The sequence below is a fragment of the Perca fluviatilis genome, chromosome 10, assembly GCF_010015445.1.
Source record: "Perca fluviatilis chromosome 10, GENO_Pfluv_1.0, whole genome shotgun sequence".
Classification (NCBI taxonomy): Eukaryota; Metazoa; Chordata; class Actinopteri; order Perciformes; family Percidae; genus Perca; species Perca fluviatilis.
In genome coordinates, this window is record NC_053121.1 from 21,990,877 (window position 1) to 22,013,134 (window position 22,258).

The following is a 22,258-nucleotide window of genomic DNA, read 5'->3' on the forward strand; positions in this document are numbered from 1 at the left end:
GTTGGATTTTTTTTTTATTAATTTATTTATGGCTCATTTGAAAACATTATATTACCTAATTATGCATAACAAAAAATCAAATTATAATTTATCTAACTCAAAGAGATACAACTACCTTATGATCTACCCGAGCTCTGTGTTTTTTTAAGTAAGAATGAGGCATTTAGCAGGTTTACATTTATCTATTAATAGAAGGCTGACATTTATGCACTCACTATATGAGAATGCTCTACTTGAGTGTGCACCATTTTCTCAAATCACCAAGGATACTTTCCCCGAGGGAACTGATTAGCTCTTTCTCATTTTTAAAATGTGAAGTAACTTTGATAAGCAATTAAACATCTTCTGTTGTCTCTACTCTGGCTTTGTTTAATGCCTTTCAAGTCTGTATTTTTGGATCAAATCCGCATAAACACTGCATAACACAATGTCAGAGTGGCGGTTATTGCACCCTCTAGCATCAATCTTCCTCTAAGATGTGTAAAACCCTGTGTTTGTGTACTACTGTACATCACAAGCAGGGTTATCATTATCAAATGATCATCATCAGCTCTCATGAAGGAGAAAACAAATGTTCCAAAAAAAGCTTTTCTTCTGCTGTTTTGTCTGTGCACTTCAAAGGATGTGCTCCCACCAAATTTCCATAACTTTTTATATGTAATCTGTTCCTAATGAGCGATGTACAGTATATCTAAACCATTTCTTCATCTCATTCTCCTAGTTAAATGCTATATTGTTGCAAAATGTAGAAGAAAGGGAAGTATGGGCAGTTTTTCTAATGCTGAAATTAGCCAATTTACGATGTCCGAACTAACACAGCCACACATACTTCTACAGGCAATAGCCTGTTTGATATATACTATGCTACTGGCTAACTGTATATGAGAAAAACAAATGATTATTCTACAACATGAGTTTTACCTCACTTTAGTCTTACTGTTCTATTTCGTATAGGCATCGCCCTCTAAGAGCTGCCTATACTCATAGAATCTGGAGTTACAATACGTAACTATCATTCTTTTTAAGCAGATGCCGTATAGTGTGCAGAAAACTAAACTGACTGAGGGATGCAGACTAATATTGAATGCTCAAAGCAATGAATAAGAAGAGTCGTCAACATGTGCAATACAATGCAAAAGACTTTAATAAATTTCAGAAGCGTACACATACATAAACAAAACATTTACAGTTTTCTCCACACTGGCAAATCAAAGTCAATTACAAAGATCATGTAAGGTGCATATTGTACTTCACATTGAATACAAGTGAGGTTGTCTGTCTCCCTTACAAGGACAAAAGCTCTCCCCATGTATGAGTATTTTTTTTCTTTTCTCCAAAGATCAGGCAAATCTAATCATTACACAGTGCTAGGATGCTATGTATATTTCATACTGTGGCTCCTACGCAGTAGTGAATACATTTGATACCATAATAACATGAATATACCTCCTTCAATAATAACAACCTGCCTCACAAAGAGGCAACACACATACAATTAAAAGCTTTAAAATAGACATAGTCTGTAGAACCATGACATATTAAGACTGGAACAAAATTAAAAAGGCTTCTGGCCCGTGCAGTAATTTCATTTAACTATATATAGTCCCTCACAAGAGGGGAAACAGTGTCTGGCCAAGTCCATCTGTACATTTCCAATTGAATACACAGGCTATGTCCATTTTAATGACTCTAATTCTATGGTTATACTGTATGTATGTACTGTAGGTGTCTTTTATGCCTTACCTATCAAAGCAGTCTTTAGCTTACCAATAAACAGGACTATTGAACAACAATGCTGCTAACCCATCAAGCCATTTACTGGTGGATACTGTAGAAATTATTCTATTCAGGACATACTCTACCATAATGATTCTATAGGTGTAGAAACAGTAGAAGCAAAATGATGCTCTGAACCAAACGCTTAAGAAGTAGTAAGTGCCGTAAACTGAGGCCTGGATTACCTTTTCATTTTGGTGTTCTATGTTCTTCTCATCAGAAAATTTATTTTGTCAGTGTAAATAGGTGCACAAAGTCAAGTCATTTTGCTTAAGCCACAACTCATTTTAAAGACTGTCTGAGGATTATTATTATTCTTTTGTTTGCCATCTGGAGTCATTTTAACATGGATCTCACAGGTTAAATCACTTCCGAATTGAAAGCGACAGACAAAAGGTCAGGCTAAGTGCTCTTCAAATCTGCCCTACATAAACAGCTTTTGATTTTAACCCCCAGCAGTTAGTCCCTTGTGATTGTGGCTTAGCGTAAAGTATTAAACTTGTACTACTATTCCTCCCACTGTAATAACAGCATGGCACTCGGTAGCACGGTTCTAAAGCACTACAGATGTGGTAGTTGTATTGTGGGGCCATGTGTATTTCTGTAAACTTAGCCATGGTTGTCACTAACAATGCTATCATTGGCATCACAAGTAGGACAGAAAGAGGCGAAAGTTGACAGAAAAGGTACATTGTGATGTGGGCTCAACACTAATGTAAGCCTACAGGTTGTTGATCTTGCAGCATAAATACACTATAAGTCATAAGCTCCATGAGCAAGCCCACATAGAGCAATGTCAAATGATACAAAAATCAGAAAGTAAGAAAATAAAATGGCCACCAGGCAGTTTTGAAAACAAGGCAAAGAATTGGAATCAATAAATATAAACACCATCAACTGTGATAGATATACATACATACATATAAACATACTTTACAGATCTACTGACTGTATTTGACAGCTATTTTACAGAGTGGGTGCTGGAGAGGGACATTTTTTGAGGAGGGTTCAGGGCATACAGTATGGTCCTCAATGACACAGGTAAGTAATAGCATAGGACTCAATAAGCATTTCTAACTTCCAACAGATTCACAGGAGGACCTTTGTCAAGTTTCAGGCAGGCATCATGAAGCGTCTCTCTTTTTCTAAAAAATCCCCAGTTCATTTTCTCTCTCGATTGTATGAAGAGGTGGGGTTTGAGGCTTTCGAGACAGTAAAGTACTTGTTTCACCTCTTCAGCTCTCGCCTTCCTTCTTTCCTCCCTTTGCCCTCTCTCTCTCTTTTCTCTCTTTTTCTCGCTTTAGGTAGTGGGAGCTAGAGATTGATTTTAATCCTGTGGGAGCGAGTTGTACCTGTGCCACAGAGTGTGCCATAGTGTGGTGGTTTCAGTGCCGTCTCCTGAAATATAGAGAGACAGACAGATATAGGGAGATTGTAGTTACAATGTCATCGAGCTCTGAGCAGCCTAAGCTGTACCCTTATCAGTGTGAGGCTACACTGAACACTGAATAAAAAAATCTAAGAAGAGAGTGTATAAGATTTAAAAAAAAAAAAAAAACATTCTTCAAGGCACGGCTGGCAATCAAGTCATTATCTTGTCAGGTTTCCTTGAAGAATGCTACAAGTGTCACAAGCTTGTGCATTTTTCCTGTACTTATCAGAGCATGCAATCTTATCCAATTATCACTCCCAATTTGTCTTTTTGTCTCTCACCACACTAGTGCAGCACTCTTCATTTCCCCTCAAAAAGCCATTTGGATCAATTTAGGCCCACTCTTTCTTTGGGACCCTTGCCAGTGGGTCCTCTGATATGTACAGAATATGACATGTTGCTGTTCCCAAGAAGGTTGCAACACATCTGCCAATATCTGAATCAGGAAGAATCTGACTGGATAGTGCTTACATTGGCAAGGCCCAGTGATGCATAGATGCAATGACTCAACAGAAATTCGAAAAAACAAAAAACAAAAAAAAACAATGATAATAAAATAAAATAAAGCCACAATCAGTCGCAAGGATTTAATACTGGCATCAGATTTGATTAACAAGCCAAGTTAGCCTTTTAAAATCATGGCTTCTAGCCTTGGCTATGCATCCACTATGAGTCAGCACAAGCGCTTTGTCATCAGACCATGGGTGGCTGGTGTGAAAGGCCCATACCTGCACCCACGCAAATAAATGACGGAATGCAATGATTTTGTTCACTGCTGCCCTCGTTATCCAATGCTTCTATTAGATATACATTTTCTTTTAGTAAAGATAATATACGAAATTGCATTATAAATAAGGCATAACTGCAACACTTATAGTCTCGGGTGTATTTAATCAAACTGCAATGTATGAGTAGGTGATACTTCAAAAACACTAACAGTAGGTTCTCTTACGTTGTGATATTCAAAGCAGGTACGTTTGGTTAAGCACTGACCCTATGTGCTCCTTGGGCCCAGAAAGACGGACCAAACAAAAGAATGTATTAGCCTTTTTTATTCCCCTGCATATTCATGGTGATGTCTGAGATCACTCAATAGGGTGGTACTCATTTGATCTGCCTCCGTTAAAGCACATAGTCTCACAAGAGCTCCTCATCACTGGAGGCAGATTGACCTCTAATATCATGGGGTAGGGGTTAAAAGAAAATGATGAGATGCGTAAAAACTGAGAAGAGAGCGGAGGGGCGGGAGGAGGGTTACATTTGCGAATACAGCTCTGGCTGTATAATGAAGCCATATGGTGACACAAATCTGTGGTCTCTGAAGTATTTTTTACAAGCTTTACTCTTTATCAGCTACATCTGTAAAGTCCCTGAAAACATTTTGGTGACCTTCAACCATAATTATCTCCTTCTGCTTGCCCTCCACATCGTTATTCCATGGGTGGGCTTTTTGTCTTTGCTTTATTTTCAGCTGCTTTAGGTGTGTGGAAGGGTGTGGGCCAATGAGAGATCACTGTAAAGACACTAAAGGACCATCTGTCAGTCTGATGAACAAAAAGAAGAAAAAAAACAACCTGCATGTGATCTTTACTTTTGGACTTATGGTATTAGGTTTAGGCTCAAGAGAGACTGCATCGCCGGCGTTGACAGACCAAATGGAGCACACTTAAAATAATCTCTTGAAATTCTAGTGCTCAAATATTCTCTTTTTACCTCCAAAGATTAAAGCAACAACCATGCTTTGTTGAAGACACGCTGTTTTTAAGTGTTCTGCTTTAGACTTTGAAAATAGATTTTCTTTAAAGGAGCACAAAGATGAAATCAAGCAGAGATGAAATTATAATAGATTCAACAAACAGGAAAGCTGGTCATCTATTGTCACATCACTTTGGATCCTGAGAACGTGACTCACCCAAGGATAGTACGTGGCATCACTTATAATCTTAAAGGACGGCTGCCTTTTTTTCTTCTTTTTTATCAGCCTCATTCGAAACCTAATTACGGTGATTTTAATCATACTGTATTACGAGTGATTAACCCTTTAGTGCATTTAATTAACCTTTGCAGCCACTGATTCTCATCAGGCAAAGCTTCATGCTATTTTTTTTCCATGACACAGGCTTTAAATAAGCACACTTAAAACTGGTGGGAAATCTAATGTCTAAAGTGGGAGGCATCACTTGTCAATTGCTCAAGGGGATGGAAAATTTGATGTATTATCAGCTTAACATCACTGAAGATATGGTTGGTGAGTAGAACCAATGAGGACATATTTTTCTTGATAATATATTCAAATTCTAGGAGCATGTGACAACAAAATATGAGATTATACAGATTAAACCTGACCTCTCTTGTAGAGAAATGAATAAATATACAGCACCTAGTAGAAATAAACTGATTCAAACAGAGCCTGAAGATTTTATAGGATGTTTACTAATCATATATTCATTGGTTTTAAATAATTCCGACAAAAATACTCCACTCTGATCAGCAACATAAGTGAAAATCAATTTAAATCCTTGATGCATAAAATTCATGAAGGATAATAATTCAGAATTGTAGAACACACACTGAATATTTCTGCATATTTCAGGGCAGTCAATACCAGTAAGAGGGGAAAATCATCCTGACAACTCGTCTGTGTGTCATGTTAACACATTATGAATTAAATCTTTGGTACCAAGGGCGTGTAGTTGGCTTATGTATAATATACCATGGCAGAGCATAGCTTTTAACCAGGATTTCAAATAAAAGGTAAATGAAGGGAATGACTATCAACTCTGTGTGGGTGTCTTCATAAATTATCCTAAGCACAATACTTCACGGGATCAACAGTCATTTATCAAAACTATGCCATGAGGAATTTAATGCTTGCTAGATGTCACACTTAAGTGTACTGGGAGCAAAAAGAAAAAAAAATGAACCAACAATCTGAAAAATGTGTGCAATATGAGGGTAGACACAAACAAAAGCAAGCACCTCATCAAACAAAATCAATTATTGATGCAATATCATGAAATTGACCCAGAATTGGATGAATGGCAGTTGTGATAATTATGATCAAAACAGTAACACAAAACGAAAGCCAATGCAACCAAGCAACAACCAAACCCTACGAAAAAATAACAAAAACAAACAAAATGAAAAACAAAAAATGAAAATGGTTGAATATGCCAAGAGATTCAACTGGATGTTTGACACTGAGGGGAAATATGGAAACACACTTATCGGTATAAATAAATTGCTACCCCGTGCACAGACTAGTCTGCCTTGATTAGTTCCATTGTGCTGATGATAGCAGGTAAAACATCAACACAAACATACTCTGCCATGTATTAGAGATACAATTTTCTTCAGTGTCTTCTCTAACACAAACTACACATCACAGCAGCAAACCTTTGCTGTGATGCTATTACAGCCTCTACTATGTGAGGTAATTTAAAGAATGTAAAGAATGTGTATCTACATACATGCCGTTTATAACAATAATTGCGGCCATTAAAGTAGAGCATTTATGGCCTAAATGCAACGTCGGCCTGGCAGGCTTTTTATGGACTACTGCTCCCTTGGTGTTTAAGTATATTGGTCTCAAGGCTCTGCGTCACCTTGATCCCTGTGACCCCCTCCCCCCGCCCGAGGAAGTACTCAGTCTTCCCCACAGCGCTCTGCTCTGGCTGTCAGCACTGAGCAAGGCCACCTCTCCTTACCTCTGATTTACATTTATTTCCCTCGCCAGCTTTTATTTATTGGGGCACTTCGCATTTGGCACATATCTCTTACGGAATCATAAGCCCTTTGCTGTACCCTGGCATTCAAATGAGTTCTCTCCCACAAAGCCTCACTGGCAAAGCTAAGACAGCACTTAATTTTTTGAGTAAAGAATCCACAAAAGTGGGACTACTTATCAAGTTGTGTTAGCGCATCAAGAGCACATTTTTTTGTTATGTGCTTTTACCTTCACACTTTTTGCCCAGATGAATACCTGATGAATTGGCAGTATTTCTGCCATATTTATTTTTTGCTTTGCCTTGTTTAAACATGTCATTCAAATATATTAGCAGACAGCATAATTTGCCCTTGACCTCAAATACATCAGTAGAGAGTGCAATCATTGCCGCCTATCCCAGGCTCTCTTAAATCTGGCTACATTGCCACCAAGCACTCGCACTGAAGTTTAAAATAGCTAGCCATCATAATTGCACTGCTGCCATTACTCAAGCTTTTGAATATGAAATTAACCTGCACATGTATTTTTGTAAATGATTATGCAATTACGGTTGCTTATGAAGGAGGGTGAATACATGAATTAATAACAGTCAGAACAGTGAAAGGTTCGCTATGTTAATTGCGACAAATTATGTTTCATTTTTTTGTTTTGTTGCACACTCATTTTTAAGTGCAAATTACATTCATGTAGACATGGTCATGGTCTGTGTGGGAAAACTCCCTGGCTCCATGCTGCCACCCTCCCCCTTTCACATCACCTACCATGGGACAGCAAGGGGAATGTGAGTGGGGACTAGTGTGGGTGGGTTTAAAAAGGAAGTCATGAATTACCTGTCGGGTGGTGATTTGCCCCGCAGTCTTGAATCCCCCCTGACAGCTGCACTCTGAGACACTGTACGGGTCGGAGCTAGTCGATGAGCACTTGGAGAGTGAGTCACAGCCCACCACAAACGTGTTGTCCAAGGGGAGCTCCTGGATCACATGGTGTTTCTTTGGGGCCACTGGAGTCTCCGGTTTAATTTGAAATGTAGGCTGAGGGGACGCAGACTTGTAATGCTTGGCTAAATCTGGGCTGTCAGGTTTGAATGTGGTGGGCGTGGTGGCCCAGTTGTACTTCCCCATGGTTTGCTCCTCTAACTCCACAGGGAGATCCAGTGTACCATTAACATGCTCATGGGTGGGGTCGTCAGGCTTGGATTCATCTATGGTCACAAAGTTCAAGAGGAGGCTCTTGGGGGATCGCTTCTTTCTCTTCTTCTTCTTCTTGATCTGACGGTTGTCTTGGTTGGGTGACACCCACTCGCCACTCTGCTTGCCCTTCTGTACCACCTTGTGTCTGGGTGTCTGTCGGCAGCGCACCAAGGCAGTCACAAATATCACCAAGATGACAGTCATGGTCCCTGCTATGATTGCTATGACAACAATCACATATCCGTTGGCTTGAGGTGTTACCTCACTGTCCCCTATGTTACGATCCAAGGGAGTCTCCATACTTTTTCGCAGCTGCTCTTGGATAAAGGTAGCATTTGACACAGTGTCATTGACAAACAAGTGAATAAGTGCGATAGCATGTAATGACTCTGGCTGGCCTAGATCTTTAACCTTGACTACCAGCCTATGCAGCCCCTGATCAGCTGTCACAATTTTCTCCTGCAGTGTTATGTTACCCGTTGTTTTGTCAATGGCGAAGAGACCTCGAGGGGAGACTCTAGATGTGATGATGATGCTGCTGATAATGCTGTACTGCAGCTCAGCATTCATACCTGTGTCATTGTCAATGGCAAACACTCTGGTGACCACAGCTCCAGGGGTGGTGGTGGTTCTCACTAGGTCATATGAATAATTGGAGGATGGGAGGACGAACACAGGGCGATTGTCATTCACATCGACTACATTGATGGTCACCTTGGCGTAGGAGGAGCTTGGAGGTTGCCCTCCATCAACTGCCTTGACCATAAACGTGTAGGAGCTTTGCTGCTCCCTATCAAAGGTGATATTTGGTTTGATCACACCGGTTTGGGGGTCGATGATGAAATTATCCTTCCCATTCAAAACGGACAAGGTTATAATGGCATTATCTCCCGCATCTGCATCCGTCACTGTGATTAAGCCCACAGTTCCATAGAGAGGCAGGTTCTCAGGCACATAGAAGTTGTACTCAGGGTGTGTGAAAGCTGGGCTGTTGTCATTAAGGTCCTGGACGATTAGCCTGACAGTGACATTGCTCTGCAGGGACGTGGAGCCATTGTCCCTCGCTATGACAGTGAATGAGTACCTCTCCTGCTTCTCTCTGTCCAGTCGCTTGCCAACGGAGAGAATTCCTGACCGTCTGTCTATGTTAAACCCGTCAGGCGCATCAGGGCCAAGAGTATAAATAATCTCAGCATTATGTCCGCTGTCTCCGTCAGTGGCGCTGATTTTTATTAACTGTGTAGAGGGGTCATTGTTCTCCGGTATAGAAAGTTGGATTTCCGGCTGGGGGAAGATGGGTGCATTGTCGTTCTCATCCTTGATTTTAATTAAAACCATAGCTGAAGTGTTCAAAGGAGGCGTTCCCCTATCCGAGGCCACTATCTTAATTGCATATTCTCGAGTCGTCTCATAATCTAGGGGGGCCGCTGTCTCTAGTAAGAATTGATCATTAAAGACAGGCTTCAACCGAAAAGGAACATCATGGTCAGTGTAGCAAGCTACTTTGCCATAAAGATCTGCATCCTTGTCAGTAACAGTGATGAGGGCTATTTTGGTGTTGAGAGGTGCATTCTCAGACAGCAGGACAGTCCCATTAACCAGGTTGATAATGTAGCGAGTGTCTATGGAGGGAACATTGTCATTTACATCTGTTACATTAACAATCACTGTGGCTCTGGAGGGGGTGGAGCTGCCATCACTGGCAAGGATGATGAGTTTGTGAACAGGAGTTACCTCCCTGTCCAGTGGCTGCTTCACAGTGATCAGTCCCGTAGAACTGTCGATGGAAAAGTGACGTTTGGTTGAGGCAGAGATCTGGTTGCTGAAGGCAAAGTGGATCTGTGCGTTGGAACCTAGGTCTGCGTCCGAGGCGTGAAGCTGAGCAACCGATGTCCCCATGGGGGCATTCTCTGGCACTGAGACCTCCAGCTCACTGTCCTTGAAGACGGGACGATTGTCGTTGACATCGGAGATGGTGACTTGGAGGATGGCAGTGCTGGACTTGGGAGGGTTGCCACCATCCTCTACCTTTATCTTCATGACAAATGTGTCCTTTTGCTCACGATCCAGGTTCTGCTGAACAATAAGCTGCGGCCACTTGTCACCTTCAGGAGTCTCTATGATGTCTAAGCCAAACTCGCTGACACTCTGCAAAGACAAGACAACATTTTGAGTTACGTTTATTCATACTCATAATATTCATATGTCAATACCACATGCAACATTTTGCCAACAAAAGTTTTGATTGTTGTTTTGATTTTTTTTTTATAACAAAGAAAGGTACAGATATCTGTAGTGATGTATTATTTACTCTGAAGCATTGTTCCTCTAGTTTTAATTCTTGAATTGTAGATTTGTCAATTGCCGAACAGCTTGTCGAGGTTTTTCTTTAGGTTACTCAGGTTCATTTGTAAACCTTCTTGGGATCAGAGATGAATGTCAAGAGCAAATCAAAACGGCCCAGGACGTTTTTAAACAAGGCAGCTGGTTCTGGGCTCTGCTCTGCTCATCTCAGTTGGGCACCCGTTAATCAAAAGCATTTTTTTAAACATGCTAATTATCAGCTTGTTTTACTTTTTCTCTACCTTTCCTACTTACACTATACTTTATTAGTCCTTTTACAAATGTGCCCATTTATCGTAGTAGTCAAGTCCCTCCATCCCTCCAAGCAGCTACTGCTTGAAGGGATTCATTTACCTCTTTAGCCGCCTCATTCTGTTTTTTCTGCCTTCACTAAAATGAGATTTCACTCTACCTCCCTATCTTGTGTCAAGTTAGAATAGAGCAGGAAGCCTTGGAACATTTCAACTTTATAATGGGAAAGAGAAAGCAGGAAATGGAGACACAACAATGAGCTCCCATTTTAAATACACTGCAAGACCAGATCACCACAGATTAAGAGAAGGGAGTGAAAAACCCTGCATATTAGAAAGGCTTTTTGCACAAGAAGGGCTAAATCTAGGCAAAAGTAAAGCCGGAGGAAAATGAAAACAAATGCATAAGTAATCCCTATGAGAAACCGGAGAAACTGGCACTGGCTGTTAAGAGTAATTGCCTTCCACCTACAAAACTTGCACAAATATTTACAATTTCAAATGGGGTATGGTATGGTTCCATAAATGTTTTCAAATTAGACGAGACAGGAGAGAGAGAGAGACAAGTGACAGAAAAGGAAAGGAAGAGAGAGCAGGGGGAGGAAATAAGAAGAAGATCAAGCCCATGAATGAGCTGCATGCACATTATGAAACAAAGAAGCCCTTTGAAGCTCTTTCAGTCAGAAGCAGTTTCATGGTAAAACAAGAAAAAGCATTCTCTTTAAAGAGATAAGCTTCATGCTGCACATAATGTTGGAAGAGATTACTCTGTCTAGGCACAGCTATCAAATGAGATTAAGATATATACATTCTCCTCGTTCAAGGAAGGAACATTTAAACCAAATTGTGAGCACAAGAATCCTCACTAGGTTTTAAAATCTAGAACCATCCTCATGCCAGCATAGTGTTGTAGCCGACACAAGGAAACGTGCAGCTGCAGCATGTAAATTATTATCTACTCTGAAAAACTGCTTGCAGAGGGAATGTTGTCAACATGTCAGTGATTGACAGAACTACTTAAACCAGCCAACGCTGCAGCAATGATCTTTCAGACCTTATTTTGTGATCCTTCTGGCAACCAAGAGTCATAGGGGTAAGCAGATATGGTATATATTGTAAAATATGTGTTGAAATGTGATAGGTTGGATATTTCAGCCTACATGTTTCAAATGTATTTTATATCTTGTATGTAGGGTACCACACAAGAAGGTTAGTCTGGGGACAACCTTCACACACAAGAATGTGTAGAATCTATTATGAGTTTGGGTACAACTTTCACACAGAGGAATCGGAGCCAGGAATGTGGGAATCTATTAGGAGCATCGGCCATAAAAGGTGTAGTTTAAGAGTAAAACTTGTGTGCTGAAATAGATGTCTCATGCTGTGTAAGCACAAAAAGAGTTTAAAAGGTATTCACTATGATGTACATGTGGTTCATCCTTGGGCAGACGTGTCTGTATGCTCATGGTTGTTCCAGTGTCATGAAAGTTTGTTTACTGTGTGAATAAAGCTGCACTTGATTTGTAATCATCGGACTGATCGTCATCTCTGAGGTCTCCCTACGTCATTTCTGAATCATCACCCGATATCAAAATGTACAGTAGAGAAACTGCCATATGAATGAACTGTGCTGAATCTTTATGCACATTGCAGAACTATTTCTGTCATAACAGAAAGGTCCAAGACAACATTCTGTGGGCTCCATTGCTAAGCAGTACTCCATCCACACAGAGCTCCTCAATCCCCAGTTGTTTGAATAGTTTACAGATTCGGCACAGTAGCTGAGTATCTGCACACTGATATTTGGCAAAGACTGATTTAATAGTAGAATGTTGAGTTAGGATGTGTCAAAGGGAATGCTGTACAATGATTTATGAGCCAGCATTTCCTCTATGCTTTTGTCTTGGTTTCACACAATTTTACAACTGACAAGGCAGCACTCAGCGCATTTCAATAAGTTGAAGGGAGCTATCTCTCAGGCTGTGCATCCTCCTGAATGCAGAATTAGTCTGGTGGATTGTGATAAGATCTAGGACAGGCTAAGAAAAGGCCAAATACTTGCACTTGTCATTGGAAACCATAAGGCTTAGCGAGAAGGACAATGCTCTCTTAATAACTAGGTGTGAACATTATTATGTGCCTCACACTTCCGCCACACATATAATGTACAGGTCCATGTCTTCTTGAACTTTGATGACTTGCCATTCATTCCTCATTAAAGGTCCCTGCAGTGATCAGAGAAGTATCAGGGCACTGTATTTGTGGGATGTGTGCAGTTAACAATCTAATCAGAGTTGGCTAATTCAAATGAAAATCATTGAGGGATACTGACAGAAACAGAGGTGGCTGATGATGAGGGAAGGATGACTCTGAACCCCTTTGTGCAGACAGCGCCTCAGATTATCAGTGGATGCATCTTTCAGTCAAGTTGATAACCTTATTAAAGCTAAGAGGAGACTGAGATTGGGCTGTGAATATATCAGGAGGACTCTAGTCACGGTGATGCCCATGGATAGGGCTAACTGGGAAGAGCTATTCATCACAAGCTATAGCACCTCTTTATAATGCTGATAAAAATTCACCCTCTCCCTGTCTCTCTCTCTCTCTCATTCCTCCCTCATTCTTTCTCTCCATTACTCATCCACTTTTGCCCCTGGCCATGATCTCATGCATATAATTAAGACAAAAGAAGCTGGGAATTGTTTGTCTCTTTTTGTCAACCCCTAGAAGAGGATAATGTGTCAAAATAGGATGCTAATGAAAACTGGAAATGCTTGACAGTGAGCTATCTGCCCAAAAACCCTATTCACTGCCTATAGGCAGCACGCAATACATTAATCAAATTTTTCTTGTTACTTGGGAGTGGAGCTTGAATAAATTTTGCATCTTCAAATGCAAAGTTAGAATCAGTTAAGGAATAAAATTATTCAAGCTCCGACTTGGAGTACCAGCAAAAATACCACTCCAACTCAAACATCTATATTTTCATTTTTATATATTTTATTATGTTTGTATACTTCAGAAATGTTTCAAGGAAAAAGCTAGGTAAATGGCAAAAGGTTAAGTTTAAGAGCCCTCCAGGTTGCCCAACCAAAATACAGACAACCACTCATCCATTTTAAGTGAGGTACACCCCAGCCAGCAGCAGAACATGGATCTACATTAAATGACTTGAACAAGATGCCCACCTTACATGTATCTGAAGATGTTGACTTAGATGCAATTTGGATTGATATAGTGTGTGATGTTGCCGACTCATACATCAATGGAATAAGTAAAGGGGCCTGAGCAAACCCAACAGCAGCATCTTCTTTAGTCTTGAGTATGTATCCGTGTTGGCCTCTTAGTTATCTGGTGAATACGTAAAGTGATCAAATCTGCTTCCATAGGAGGTCTTCCTCCATCCATGCATGTGATTGCTTTCTCTGACCTTGACTATTTCTTAGGACGCCTTCTCTGCAGTTCAGGTGACGTAGCACACCACTGCACTACACTGATGGCCGAGTTTCACTTAAGTGTGATTACCATTACCATTATGTGTGATGCTGGAGCACTGTGTTGGATGAAATTACCCATTGTCCCTCTTAGCTTTGGAAAAGTACAAAGTTAAACTACTATGTTTCTTTCATTTGTTCTTTTGACAATCCAGGCATGCTACATGTGAAGTGGTGGACCATTGAGTGTTGGCTCATTGTGCAACACAATGGTAGCAATTCCTGCACCATGCCATGCACAACACAAGGAAACTGGGCAAACTATCATTCTGAGGGAGCTTCTGAGACAAATCTCACAGGACCATACAAAGATAGTCCATGGGTGGCTTAGTGGGCCAAGAGCTATTCTAGGAAATGCTTGCACATTCTTTCCCCACTAAACCCTTGGCTTTACTGCACTTCTGAAATAAAAGATACCAAAGGTTGAACATGTTTCTGGCTCCTTTAATACTAGTTCCTGTGTTTTACTCCTATGGAACCTGGAACACAAGGAAATTAATCTTGAGTACAATGAGAATATAATGAGCAGAACTGAATCAGGGTCTCAGTGCTGAGGATGCTCTAATAGGAAATTCCTGCAAAAGAGAATACAACCACAGTCTAGGCGAGGGTTTTAGAATGTGTTATATTGTGAAAAGGGCAAAGAAAATGATTGCAGATGATCTTCATAATGAGCAGAACATTTGGTTGGTGATTTTCCAGGCATGAACAATTCAGGACATTGCGCTGGAGAGGCCTTGGCAGTGGGACTCTTTAAAAATGCAAATTGGTATTCAAGGCAGACACGGACAGCAACGATTCTGTTCATTCCAACCCAGTGTTAACTTCATCTGAGACTCCAAGATGGACTTGTCATTCCTGTCTCGCATCATGCCCTCAGAATCCACTAACCCTTCTTTATTTATTATGTTTAGGGTTTCCTCCAGAGTGCTTGCATCTCCCTCTTTAATTACACTTCATTTGTAAGAGCTCATGTCATCTCCAATGTTCATCTATCCACAAAGCATAGAGTGTTGTCTGGACTATAAATTAAGAATGCATGATATTATCCTATATTTCTAGATTAGGCAACAGAGACTATTGCACTGCCATTAAATAAAGCATCAATTAGATGATACCTTTTTTTTCATAGTTCTGCATGAGACACCAGTCCTATTAACATAATATAGTACACATTTCTGAAATCAACTATGTTCAGCACATGTAACATGTTGCTGGAAATTGGACATGCAGTAAATGCTGTGTGTGCACTACTGTATGTTCTCTGATATTACAGTACACGATGAAAACTTCCCCTTCTTTATAGCCTTCTATCATTATGAAATAAACCATATGGAAATAGTAATGGCTGGTATAAAACATTGTAAGCTTCATGACATATTCTACTTTATAAAAAAGTAGGTCATTTTCAACGCATCAAAATTAATTTCCTATATGGATGTAAACTACAGCACTACAGCTCTAGCAATATAGCAAGTTTAGAGGAGAAGCTATAATGCAGAATCTGAATCATATTGCATGAAAACCATATGGGAGGAAAAATCTGCAGAAAGAAAATAGCGTAAGGACTCACTGATTTAAAAAAGTCAACCAATCAGACCTTATGTAGACAGGTGGCATGCTGCAGGCATAGCAGTGTGTCAGAGATCCATTAGTAATATGTGTGCTGAGTAGTGTTGGGCAAGTTACTCAGGAAGTGTTATATGTTACCCTTTAATTATTACTCCTTAAAAAAATAAATTATATTACTTTACTTATTATCAAAAGTAATTAGTCAAGTTACTTGTTATATTACTATATTACTTTTGCGGCCAAATGCTTAACCTGCCAGCTCCTTTAGAGCTCATTCTACTTTATTAGAACAATAATTAACCTTACAGGAGGAGTCAGCAATCAGCCAAACTGTAGAACTGCAAACATTCTGCATTCAGGCTGTTACTGTATGTTATGAAGACTATAGCACATTCAAATAGGCCTATTAAAGTGCTCATATTATGCTCATTTTCAGGTTCATAATTGTATTTAGAGGTTGGACCAGAATAGGTTCATGTGGTTTAATTTTTTTTAATTCAGAAAACACCATATATTTGTTGTACTGCACATTGCTGCAGCCCTCTTTTCACCCTGTGTGTTGAGCTCTCTGTTTTAGCAACAGAGTGAGGCATCTTACTTCTTTATCATCTTTGTTGGGAGTCGCACATGCGCAGTAAGTACTGCTAGCTAGTCAGTTGCAGAGCACGAGGGAGTGCTAGCAGCTAGGCGAGCATTATAACGTGTGTTACAAAGTGCTGCACGTTCGTCACGGAAGTAAAGGCTGGACTACAATAGAGCTGTTTGGAGCAGTTTGTGAACTGTGTTTTCTCTGGAAGATGGTAAGTCCTTTTGGGGTGGAGTTTGGGCTTTTTCACTTTGTAAACCTATAACGTGCACAAAAAGGATATTTAACACAATAAAGGAAAGGGAAAAAGCCAAAAAGCATAATATGAGCACTTTAAGTTTTTTGTCGAGTTTCACATAGGCTTACATTATGAAAAGGACCCGGCGACGCAGATTCCTATCACCATAGTAACTCGCTCTGCCTGCATGCACAAGGCGAGAGAGAAGAGGGACGCTGCTCTGCTCTGCTCACAGTGACATGTTGGATGGCATCAATGTTCCCACTTGGATCAAAGCCTTTATATAATGACAATACTTCCAGCTGTTGAAATTATTCCTCTCTCTGTTGTCCTTCATTCAGATTTTGGCTAGTAGCCGACGTGACGTGACCTGCCCTGGCCCTGACCTGCCATACGCTAAATTATGACAAGTGTAATTGTTTCTCCAAGATATTGTAGATTGCTACAGTGGTCTTTGGTTTATCAAATATAATCGTAAGCCTATTTGTTCTACTAAAAGCTTTTTATTCTATTAAGTCCATAAAGCAACCAGTAACTTGAAGACTGTACCAGTAACATGAAGCTTCAGGCGTGTATCTTTCGCTATCAATATCTTTCACTCATTCACTATTGATCTAAATTAATTTATACAAGATGGCTGAGATGGATGATATTGCAGCAATACAGTAATGGCCTCTATCAGCTTCAGTTAGAAATTCAGCTTCAGGTACTTGGATGTTTTTAATTATTATCTAAATACAGCTGACAAATCAGCAAATATAAAAAAACAAAGATATATAGGAGTCATGATTGGCATGTGCAGAAGTCCTGGGGTTAGACAGACACAATCATCATTCATAAATGAACCAAATGAACATTCAGTATTTAGCTTCATATATATACACAAAACTTTTTTTTTACCAACTGTGATTCAGAAAAAATGTTTTCTTTTATAGATGGGTTTAGAAAATTATGAATACTTCTTTTATCAAAATTAAGATAACTAAGGCCACCCTGTCACACACAAACAAGATACATATTCATTTTCTCTTTCTATGTGAGAGATGAAACAGGAGTGAGCCTCACCTTGACCAGTTCATAATGTTGAATCCCATTGAGCCCTACATCAGGGTCAAATGCTGAGGGCACCGGGTATCGGGTGTTGATGGCTGTGTTCTCCGGGATGGATATGTTTATTACAGTGGACTGGAAAAGGGGTGCGTTGTCATTTACATCCTCGATCAGGAAGCGGATCTTGACCAATCGGAAGATCTCATCCGGCAGCACGGCCACCTCAATCTCATAGTAGCAGCGTTTCTCAGCGAAGACCCCTGAGCACAGCTTCTCCCGGTCGATTCTGTGATTGGTGGTAAAGATCTCCCCCGTGTTGGCCTCCACCCTCACCAAAGGCACGTCACCTGTCTTGTACACAGGCTTGAACTGCAGCGGTGAGGATAGCCTGATGTTGGGGTCCAGGTTGAGGTCCAGGTCCTTGCGCAGGTTCCCGATGCGGATGTTCTCTGGCTGCTCCTCCTTTACCGTGTAGTCCCTCTCCTGGGCCCAGCATAGCAAGACCACACAGGTGAGGAAGACCACCAGCACATGAGCCTGACTTATTAGGTCCATACTCAAGGGTGGATGGGAGCTTCACTTCTACAGCAGCAATTCTGCCACAAGAGAGACAAGATAGAGAGGAAAAAAAAGAAGAGAGAAAGACAGAACACACGTCAGTGCACAAATTACATGGCATTCAAGTTCTGCTGTAATTAGTACTATTTTCCCTCACGAAGAGTTTTCAACTTGACCTATTCATCCTAACTAGTTATGAGCCCACATCCTTCGTAAGTCTTTGAGAGCAAATTAACGGTGGTTTTACACAATTAACCTTTGATGACATCCATTGAGCAAGCGGACACATAAAGGTTAGTAGTTCACGTATTCCATCAATCCATTTCATGGCTGTAATGAACCATTTCATATTTGTATTGAGAAGTATGAAAGCAGTCGATTTCAGTGTCACGACAAAATTGTTTGCCTTGAAAGCTTGTTCTCAAACTATTGTGTATGAAAAAAATGGGATGCAGAAAAAACTTGAACTCATATCTGAGTCAATGTGAGTCAATATGGTGCAGTGGTGTCTTCATAAACTGCACCTCACATCCAGACATCAGCTGATGTGGAGGCAGCAGAACTGAGACTCAAGCATCGGTGCTTCTACGCACACACACACACACACACACACACACACACACACACACACACACAACGAACGCACGCGCGCAGACACGCACGCATGCAAACACACAAACATGCATGCACGCACACAAACACTTGCATTCACGCGCACACACACACACACACACACACACACACACACTTGCAGTGGTACCGCTTGACAGGAGCAATAATGGAAAACCTCATTTGCTCTGAATGTAAACAATTGAGCTCTGAAATATTTCATGAATGCCCATGTGTGTAAACATACACAGTATGATAAGAGCACTGTTTAGAGTATCTGCTGTGGAAGCAGACAACAATGTGAAATTATTTATTGTGGGAGCCGCCATCAGTCAAATTAGTGAAATTTAATCTTAACCTGATGAATGTGTTTTCTGCAACATCAAATTTGAACGGCATTCAGTTTACTGTTTGTGCTGAATGATGCCTATGATAAAACCCCAGAAAATGCGGTGCAGATGGGTTTGCCGTCACTGAACATTATTCATAAATTTTCTTGTGTTGGTTGCCACTTTATTTGATGCTGTTGTTCTACAAAATCTTTAACTGTTTTATATGTGCACATACTAGCCAAAGGGCAAGAACCCCATTTGCCAAAACCCAAGTAGGTCATTGGAAGATGATGGAGTCATACTCTACAATTCCTTCCCTGTCAGTATATGCTAGCATGAAATATTGACGGCTTTCCACCAGTTAATTAGTAGCATATTTGGTAAGTTATTAGGGGAGTTACTCCCTGTGGTTTGCTAGCTCACATTTGGACTTATTCATGTAGATATCTTTAATAAATGAAATTCCATCATTTCCACCAAATTCACACTGGTCTTTAAATGCATGGCTACACAGGCTTTAATTGGCTTTTGACATTACAGTGGTGGTAACGGAGTGTAATTACCAAAGTATATCCATGTTGGGTAGATTTTTTCAGTAGAACAAAATTACATTACTGGTCTTTAGATTGTTTTTAGTCATGACGCGTCAATGCTCAGCTATGTTTACTTCTCATAATAATCCTGGCTCCCCATGTGTATGCCAGCCCAATATATTTAACGACTAATATAATTTCATTGCTCCTATCCCACTGTGTATTTAGATTCACCAACCCCCCTGAATGTTTATCAACTGTATGATTTCCCTCAAGATATTGGTTTGTATTCATAAGGCAGCTGCCTTGAAATCAAATGTCCATTTCCTTCAAAGTATGGCAAAAGTGTATGACAGCCATCACAGAAACGATGTACAGCTAGTGCTGAAAATGCATACATACCCGCAGTAACAAGGGACCACAAATAGGTCTTTGGAGCTGTAATATTTTCTACTTTATGAAATTTCCATCCATTTACATGAGTCCAACAATATCCTGTAGAAAAGGTACGACTACCTAAACTGCACTACAGGGGTCCTCTAAATTGGCAAGGCAACAGTGTTCATAGCCATTGAAGCTCTCTGCCTACAGACAAAGGGGAATTGATTAAAAATAAGAATTTAATTAAGCTGGTTTTGAATCAGCAACAATTGCAAGGCATTAAAGACAGCCTGTAAAGACAGATTTCTTTTCACACATTTTATAAAGCAGTCACATGAGACTCATTAAAGAACAGTTGGACAGAAAAAAACATGGCTGACATTGATCAGTGTGAGGTTTATTCATTCTACACATATAGCACAGGCAGTGTTGTACTGTCATGTCAAAATATTGATGAGATTTATCCCATTAGTAACTGTGACACACTTTACTTTGAAGTGTGCATCTTTCTGAGAGTGAGCACCAATTGCTTTACTGTGATGATCGCCAGGCAGTCCAAGGCTGAGCTCGCACAACGCATAATGAAGTTTAAATTACATCCTTAAATGGGATGTGATTCGGTGAAGTGTAAAAAAAGAGAAAAGATCAAAGCATGATCTAGATTTCCTCTCCCTTGTAAGTGACAATAATGTTCCGCAGGATGAAGTGGTGTAGTATGTTTTTGACTCAGAGTACATGCAGTAGTACAAATGTAGCAACAAAAAGGATACCCCTTGAATTGCTAATGTCATGTTAAGAAACCACATTTTATTACTATAGGAGATCTATATGTATACACTAGATGTATGTAAAGTAAATATATATACAGAGCTTTTATTTCCACGTTAAAGCTAAAATGCTAAAATTATGTTAGATATTTTAAAGGCAAGAGGCACATGTTGCCCTTCAAAACTTTACGGCCAAAACGTGTTTAGTCCTATTATTCTTGTAACTTAATGCAGGTACATTTTTCTTAGCTATGATTTTTCCAACATTTGCATGGCGTTTCACTTGTCACCTCTTTATAAGCCTGTCCATGAGGATATCCTAGGTGAGAGAAGGAATTGTGCTGGAGGGGGAAAAAGTAAGAGGGAGGGAGAATGAAATCCTAGGTGTCAGTCAGAGTGTCTCCTTTGCTTACATTTCACTAGTCTCCTGAAATGCTATTTTGAGCCCCAGACAGCAGGTTGAATCCAGTAGGCAAACTCAAGCCTCCCTCTTGGGAGACACAGAGTGAAGAGGAGCAGGCCAGCCCAGGATCACTTTACACAACAAAGTGATGGACAGGCCTTCCTGGAGTATGCATCAGCTGAAGGTAGCAGTGAGAGGGGAGACATACAGCTTCTGTCACCCTCTACCTTCACACCTAAATATATCCTATAGTGGAAACTTTCAGTGTAGTTAGTCTGAGGTTGGGAACCAAGACATATGGTCCTTTAACTGTCAAAGGCAGGTTTTCACCACTGTTGTATCTATCAATATTGCCTTTGGTTCCAAAGAGATTTTCCAAAGAGGGCATTGGTAGAAGTAATACTTTTGATTGTCTTGGGCTTTTCTCTTTTAACCGCTTTAAGGATCGCTGACAGCCTGACAGACCAGGTTTCTGTCAAGATCAGTCAGTTCTTTTTCAGTCCACATAGCCAGAACAATTCTCTTTACACAGTGGAGGAATAAATGTTGTTTTCTCTTGGGAAACTTCAACAGTGAATATATTATATTAAGTCCTGCTGAAAAGTGAGAAAGTGCGAGAAAATTATGCTCGACATAAACGGCCACATTGACAATGTTAAGAGTAGATTTAATACTGACAAAAGATTGATATTGAAGTTCAAATATAACTGGTATTTGCACATCACACTATCTTGTATCAATGAAACGGGAAATAGATGATATATCAAAATTCTGACACATAATTTGTGGCACAATGTTTGCATAAAGTCTGGCAATGCTGTTAAGCTGCATAACCCAGTGGCTGTTCACATTTCAATCAGTTTCTTAATTCTTAGATAAAGTTGGATTATAAACAGTTGTATTTCTAGGATAATAAAATGGTCGCTAGGTAATATTTTTTACCCTCCTGCATTAGCAAAATGGCGTACTAATTTACAACGTTGTAATCATGGACCTCAAGAGGGCAGTCCAAACAT

The 22,258-nt window shown here is 40.1% G+C and overlaps 1 protein-coding gene across 3 annotated transcripts in view; it reads right to left on the reverse strand.

Annotated features, from left to right (window-relative positions):
• The window catches only part of pcdh11 (protocadherin 11), a 130,982-nt gene that overhangs the window by 106,105 nt on the left and 2,619 nt on the right, over window positions 1-22,258 (reverse strand). For 2 of the 3 annotated variants that reach the window (XM_039813572.1, XM_039813571.1), the window contains exons 2-3: window positions 17,675-18,255; window positions 7,766-10,273 (exon numbers count right to left, since the gene is read on the reverse strand). In XM_039813572.1, the coding sequence (XP_039669506.1) occupies window positions 7,766-10,273; window positions 17,675-18,214 (3,048 nt within the window). In that variant the 5' untranslated portion in view covers window positions 18,215-18,255. Of the gene's footprint in view, window positions 1-2,936; window positions 3,175-7,765; window positions 10,274-17,674; window positions 18,256-22,258 lie in introns of those variants that run through there. The other variant, XM_039813573.1, reaches the window with a different exon arrangement.